The sequence below is a fragment of the Penaeus japonicus genome, unplaced genomic scaffold (genome assembly GCF_977035675.1).
Source record: "Penaeus japonicus unplaced genomic scaffold, GWHDUDI00000001_assembly GWHDUDI00000040, whole genome shotgun sequence".
Classification (NCBI taxonomy): domain Eukaryota; kingdom Metazoa; phylum Arthropoda; class Malacostraca; order Decapoda; family Penaeidae; genus Penaeus; species Penaeus japonicus.
In genome coordinates, this window is record NW_028234442.1 from 10,946,509 (window position 1) to 10,954,008 (window position 7,500).

General features: G+C 41.4%; 1 protein-coding gene across 1 annotated transcript in view; it reads right to left on the minus strand.

The window, feature by feature from the left end:
- Window positions 1–463: 463 nt before the first annotated feature.
- The window catches only part of LOC147466890 (uncharacterized), an 18,286-nt gene continuing 11,249 nt past the window's right edge, over window positions 464–7,500 (minus strand). Inside the window, exons 6-14 of the mRNA XM_086534041.1 lie at window positions 7,353–7,449; window positions 7,076–7,230; window positions 6,687–6,791; window positions 4,270–5,232; window positions 3,145–3,634; window positions 2,154–2,317; window positions 1,712–1,816; window positions 1,455–1,571; window positions 464–943 (exon numbers count right to left, since the gene is read on the minus strand). Coding sequence (XP_086390167.1) covers window positions 464–943; window positions 1,455–1,571; window positions 1,712–1,816; window positions 2,154–2,317; window positions 3,145–3,634; window positions 4,270–5,232; window positions 6,687–6,791; window positions 7,076–7,230; window positions 7,353–7,449 — 2,676 coding nt within the window. The remainder of the gene's footprint in view (window positions 944–1,454; window positions 1,572–1,711; window positions 1,817–2,153; window positions 2,318–3,144; window positions 3,635–4,269; window positions 5,233–6,686; window positions 6,792–7,075; window positions 7,231–7,352; window positions 7,450–7,500) is intronic.

Below are 7,500 nucleotides of genomic sequence, written 5' to 3' on the forward strand. Positions count from 1 at the left end.
CTTGCTACCATAAGGTGATTTGTAAGTTTACAACCCCTAAAAAAACAAGCATAACCTAAGGTGATCTCAATGCTCCCACCAGTAAGCAAGCGTGAGTGGCCGTTCCTTAACAAACGAAAGCAGCACTCATCACTCAGAGTATACCAAAAAATCGGAGAGAGAGAGAGAGAGAGAGAGAGAGAGAGAGAGAGAGAGAGAGAGAGAGAGAGAGAGAGAGAGAGAGAGAGAGAGAGAGAGAGTAGGAGAGAGGAGAGCGGAGAGATGAGAGGGGGGGGAGGTAAGAGAGGAGAAGAGAGAGAGAGGAGAAGAGAGGAGAGAGGATGAGGGAAGAGATAGGGAGTTAAGAAGAGAGGGGGGGAGGAGGGAGGAGAGGTAGGGAGGAGAGAGAGAGAGAGAGAGAAGAGAGAGAGGGGGGATGGGAATGGGGCAGAGAGAAAGAGAACAGAAAGCTGGTGGGTACATCTCAGTACCTATCTTGTTCCCCAATGGGTTCGAGGGTGTCAGGGTGTAGATACGTCACAGTCGGCCTGTGAGGCCTCATGACGTTCTTCGTCAGGCCATAGACGCCCATGGGGATGAAGATGATGAGCATGAGGAAGAGTGTGAGAGCGAAGAAGCGGATCAGATAGCTGTTGATCTTGACGATGCGTTTACCCCCGTCAGCCATGGTGGACGGCTGCGGCTTGGCAGGGAGGCTGGAGACGGAGCGGACCCTGACGAAGGTGCCCAAGGAACCCGCGGAGGAGGAGGTGGGCGTGGCCACCTCCTGACGCAGCTCCTCCACGTAGATAATGGACAGGATGATGAAGAAGTCCTCGAACATGAGGGACATGAACCACACGTCGATGAGCTTGAAGTAGGCGGTGTTGGGGATGGACTGGCTGGTGTCGGTGAAGAAGGTGACGAGCACGAGCAGCGACGTCAGCGACACCATGATGCGGTCCTGGAGGGAAGGAAACACCTTGTAGTGGAACCTGTTCCTGTCGTCACGTCGCTGTTGTTAGCTTTGTTACAGTCACCGTCAAGTCGGGCGAAATTAGCCCCGCCCCTACTCGCCACTTCTTCCCATCTATCCAATCAGGTTCTTCGCATACACTCACCCGGCTTGTACGTAGCGACACGTGTGATTTTGATTGGTCATCGAGATGTAGGGGGCGTGGCTAATATCGCCTGACTCTGTACCGATGACTATTATTATCATCTTCATCTTTGTTATCATTATTTCTATCACTGTTATTATTGTTACAGCAATTAATTGATATCCTCATTAATGCTGGTACTGCAGCTACTGCTACTATTATTATCCTCATTATTTTTATGTTATTATAATCGCTATTACTATCATTCTCATTGTTACTATCAAAACCGTCATTGTCATTAAAACTATCATGGTTATCTCTATCGCCTTCATCACCAGCGCAGCAAAAGCAACGGCGCCCCGAGAGGTCACCAACATTGAAGTCGTTGAGGTCGAAGAAGAGGGTGACGTAGCACAGGATGACGAGCATGAGGCTCGGCAGGAAGATGTTGCCGATGTAGTAGCGGAACTGGTTGCGGAAGCGCAGCTCCAGCTGGGGGAGAGAAGGGGGGGGTTAAAGTATTTCATCTGAATCAAGACGGCCACAGTTTATATAATTCAATTTCATATGACAGCCGAGAGTGTTAGAGAAACATCCTCTATTTTCACTGTACAGAACGGCATATGGCTAACCCCAGCGTGACTAGCATTGTGATCAAGGTACGGCTGGTAATGAGTCCAAAGTAAGTTGTACTCCAGCAGTTGACGGTTTCCCTTGTACGATGTTCCTTTGCCATCCTGTAATGCATAGATTTGTTTAACGAAAAAAAAGAAGAAAAAGACATCAATTAGAAAGGTGTGACATTACTTTACTTTGCATATCTGTATCATACATGTGGACCAAAAAAGAGAAAAAACGGTCCTATTCTGCTATTTATCAACTACTTGTTATTCATACACTTTTTTCTTAATTCCTAATCATTGCAGAAAGTGCCTTTACAAAGTACAACATATCAATATCTGTATTTCGAGATTTCGCTCATTAATCAAATCATTAGAAAAGTTACGTCTTCTACCAATTCAATTTTCGTTCCATGAACACGGACTCACACCATATCATACTCTGTACGATTACCTTCACAAAGTACCCGAGCCTTAGATCATAGTCGTGGATCTCGATGTTAAGATAGCATTCTTGCTGGTCGAAGGGATACATGACGAGGTTGAAGTGACACCCGAATTCTATAGTCTGTTCTTCTTGAAACATGACCAGGTTTTTAGATCCATCGTACATGTTATCTGGAAACGTTACAAGAAAAAGAAATTTGCTTGTAGAGAAACTAATACAATTTTGATTTGAAGTTTAAGGTCATGTTTCACTAAATTTACGATTTATTCGAATTTAAAGAGTTTTGTTGATAACAAAAAATTGTTTCTATGAGGAGGGTAGGTAGGGAGGGAGAACAAATAGGTTATACTCTTAGTCATTAAGATACCAAAAGGACATGTGCCGCCTATAATTTTGCAGTCCATATCAAAATTTGAGGTCTAAATCAGTAGATTTAATTTGAAACACAAACATGATAATAAGTTTATTGATTACTAGATTTAGATCGAATCATGAGAGTAAGCTAAAAGTTATCTTTATACCATTTATTGAAGTTCCATTCTTTTTACTTGGCACTGAAGCTTAAGTATATTTTTTCTGAACCATTGTTGAACGAAAGCTGCACTGATCTGTTACCGTTTGCCAACTGTTGAACTATCCTGGTTAGAGTTTCATTTCGTAACAACAGTTGTTATACATCGGCTTCACCGGTAATTCTGTATTCCTTGCATTATGAATACGGATTGTATTAGATGTTGTGCAAACAACTGAAATATTTTCCTCTCTCAAACGATTTTTCTAGATGAATATATTTTTCAACTCTAATAGATGAAGCCCCTAAAGAGACAGGAGCAGGCAGGGGAGAGAAAGAAGATACCACTTTGTATGTGTCTATTTATGGAAGCTTTTTTTATATAGATTTACGTATTAACAGAACGATCAGCTGTTTGATCGACAAACAAATATAATGAAAAAAACAGGTCGAAACAAGATGAAATCCCAGCAGCAATACACATACCTTCATAGATAGTACTGTCGTCGTCCGGAAGTGGATCCGAAGCCTTGAACACGAACACGCCCTTGTTGTGAATGGTTCTGTCGATGAAGCCGCGCGTCCCGTCCACGATCTTGAGGTTGGGCACCCACACGTCCTTCCAGTTGTCCAGCTTGTTTGATCTTCGGTCTTCTTGGAGGTTCCTGTACTGCAGCCTCGTGTCTACATACTTCATTTCGACTGAGAGATCGATCGAGATGCGGAACTTTGGCAGATCAAGCGACCGGATCGTCCGGATCTTGTACATGGTGTAAAGGGGAACAGGTTCGCCATTAATCCTCGGTGGAGGCAGCTTGTTGGAGTATCCCTCGGGGACGGCCACGCGGTTGCACTCCCGCTCGTCGCTCTGGTCGCTGCAGTCCAACGACAGGTCGCAGCGCTTCGCCTTCGGGATGCAGTGGCCGTCGGCGCACGTGAACTCGTTGACCTCGCATGCGGTCAGGAGGAGATTTGCCTGGAGAAAGAGGAAATCAGATCAAATAAAATGTTTCTGGCTGACTTTATGAAGGCACTCAGTATGCTTGTAAAATATTTTTGCTCTCTTATCATTATCATGTGTTGTTCTTCGGACAATATAATTCCATATGAAGACACAAAAATCTGTCGTTCTTGCTCTAAATTGGCATTAACAACACAAAGGTGGACACATATCAACACAAGTCTACATAGATACTCTGAAACATTTCAAGTCTAAATACCAGTGAACAAATATTTTTCAATAGTCTCATGGCCAAAATTTAGTGTGGGGATGTTGAACATTTCAATATTCTAATAAAATCTGGGCTTCATAGGATTGTTCTATTCAATAAGTAAAGCTCAGGGACGACTGTCGTATAACAGTTTCTGGAAACTACATATGTTGTATGATGGTAATCTGTCTCTGCCTATGAATATATCTATACTGTGTGTGTAGAGACAGGTAGTTATATCTACACTTCTATGTATGTTAGATTTTTGAAGTTATGGCCACTCCTATAGATGTATATTCATTTAGATATTGCGATGACAATATGTATGTGTTCTGGAAATCATAGTAGTAAATGAAATGTTTATATATTCTTAATCACAAATATGCATTCAACTCAATACCTTCTTATTCTTGCACTTGTCGCCGAAGACCTCCCACTCGTGGACGCCGACGGGGAACTCGCCGTCGATCTGCTCGATCATCCTGGCCCAAAGTTTAGGATGGCGGCGGCTCTTCATTATCCAGGTGCTGTTCATTTTCAAGATTTCCATGTGAGAAATTCCATCGAATCTTAGTCTGTGCTCCTCATTGTCCCGAACAGTGAAAAGTCGGTCGATGAGCGAGAACCTGCACAGGCCTCTCAATCTTAGCGTCGGAAACTTGGTGAAGCTACACATGGCGCAGGTCTCCATGTCACAAGGACTCGCTGCCCATTTGTACTTATTATGGCTCACTGTGGCAACGCACTGGTATTGTTTCGAGGCCGATTCGTAGATTGGAAGGAAATTAGAGTAAGCTAAAGTCTGGTTCTCCATTCCGTACCAGTGTGAGGTCTCGGGGTCCCCGATAATGCCCAGCCAACTGAGATAGGTCCAGCTGTCAGAACACTGGTCTTTTTTCCGGTTAGCTGCGTCCCACATCACCTCGTTTTCTGTTGCCGACTTCGGGAGAGCCAGCACTCCTTCGATCTTGCCGCACCAAGCAACCGCAACTGAAAAATCCATTTTCTCAACAAAAAAGAGGTAGAAATCATCAAAGTTCCCTCCACAGAGTTCATTCTTCGTGATCTTATTCATCTTCACATCTCCCACTGCTTTGAGTTTGTCATTCTCGAGAGACACAAGGGGAGGCAAGGTGATCGAAGCGTCGCTGCAGGTGCTCCATTGCTTCAGCTGCTCCGAGCTAAGGGCACCGTCGTAGATCCTGTAGTCCGCAATGTCACCGTCCAATGCTTCCAGGACGTTAAAATCGCCTTTTATTGATCCAAGGTTCTGTCCCACAACAAGTCGTCCTCCACCTTTCAACTCCAACAACCGCTGTGGGCCAAGTTTCTCCATGCTGATGTTTAGGTGAACCTCTGCTGCCTGGGAAAGGAAAGCCAAAGTAATTAATTTGGTATTGCTATTGTGTGTTCCTTTTCATCTCTAAATTGAAGTGCATTTTTAAATTCCCATTTTATATTTTTTCTAGTATCTAAACATGACATGGCTGATACAAAAAAGAAGTATAATGCATGTAGGAATATCAAATAATCTCACAGTTAGGAGTATGACTCCATTGCAGGTAGAAAGTTGCAGAGAAGCAATGAATCTTATCTATTTTTATTACAAACTATTTTTATGTACAATCTTCCCAGAACAGTTTATCATTGATATCAGTGAGTCAGTTTCTGAGGAAAAGTTACTCTTAAGGTACAGTTTCAACAAATAATCATTCAAAATAACCACTTTCTTCAATAATTAATTTACCAAAATATCAATAATTTGGAGATCGGCAAAAATTGTCAAACGTTAGTTTTTAATTTTTAATTTTTTCATTTAATTTAGTATAAATATACACACGCACATATGATTATGAATATGTATAAGTATATATATATATATATATATATATATATATATATATATACATATATATATATATATATATATATATATATATATATATATATATATATCAATATATTTATATATATATATATATATATATATATATATATGTTCGTGTGTGTGTGTGTGTGTATGTGTATGTGTGTGTGTGTGTATATATATCTGTGTGAGTGTGTGTGGATATATGTGTGTGTGTGTGTGAGTGTGTGTGTGTGTATGTATATACATTTATAAATGAATATATATATATATATATATATATATATATATTATATATATATATATATAATATCATTATATAACTATAATATAAATATATATATATATATATATATATATATATATATATATATATATATATATATATACACATATACCTGTAAGTTAGTGAGTAAGTGTGTGTATGTGTATGTGTTTGTGTGTGTATGGGGCAGCATCTACAGGAGGGATCAGTGGATGAAAAGAGGTCATTTGAGCTATTCCTTGTTGATATTTCTGTGAACGTGTGTTGCATGATTTTGAGTGTGAGCTAGATGTGACTCACATTGGAATGTAAACCTTTTAGGTCACAGATATCTGTGGACTAGTAATGGCTCCTATTTTTTTTCTTTCTTTCTTTCTTTTTCTTCCTTTTTTTTCTCATGCCTGTGGTAATTCTTGGAAGCCTCTACTGAGCAGTTAATTTTGCTGAGGAACTACCTCGACGTCTGACCCATGGACGCTATTCTCTGCATTAGACAAGAGCTCCAAAGAAAGGTTTTTCCATCAAGAAAAAAATCTAAAACTCCATTGCCAAAAAAGGAAACCTCATTTCATGAATCTTTTGTTCCCAAGGACAAGGAGAGAGAGAGGAGCAGGTGAAGCTATGGCTGGGGTTGCAGTCAGGCTACTTTGTTGCATGGGGAATAAGCGTTTTGTTATAACCATACTGTTGATGGTGGAGTATTTGGTTTGGATGTTTTGTGGTCAGTTTGAGGATCCTCGTCGGTGAGACTGATCAAGTATGGAGATTTCTTTTTCGGGAGGGGAGGATTCTAGCAAGGTTTAACACAGACACAAAATGTAACGAATGTGACAGACAGTAATGGAAAACTAATTGCTTAGGAGCGTAAAGAAGAATGTGCGAGACATCACCTAATAAACCTATGACATTGGCAAATTCTCATAAGAGATGTCAAGGTCCGTTCATGTGCCTCTAGGACATCTCTCACAGTAACCATCAACATGTATAGAAAATAAGCACATCATTACAGAATGGAATTTTAGAGGTTTTATGCACGGCGCCCATGAGATTCTAAATCTCTTGAAGACAACTCACAATGTCGTTGTGTCGGACGAGGAGCACCTTGGAGACCAGGTTGACGGAGACGCCGAAGTGTTCCCACGAGAACATCTTCATCTCGAAGGATATCGTCTCCGCCACGACGCCGCGGCAGCAGATGACGTGGATCATCTTCTTCTCCGGTACGAATTCTGGAATCAAAGAAATAAATGGTGAAGAATTCCGTAGGGTATGACCGTATTTGATAACATATTAGCTCTACGGATCGGGCAAATTCTACGTCCAGTTCAACAAGAAGCCCAAGAGAACACACCTACTAACAGTTCCATGCCCGTGTCTTCAATGGCGTAACTCAGCAGCGGGATGTGGGAGGTCGTCCTCCTGTGCATCACGTGGGCCAGGAGAGTAAACTGCAAGGACGAGTAGGTTAGATGCAATGCAACAATGTTTAGAGAACTAAA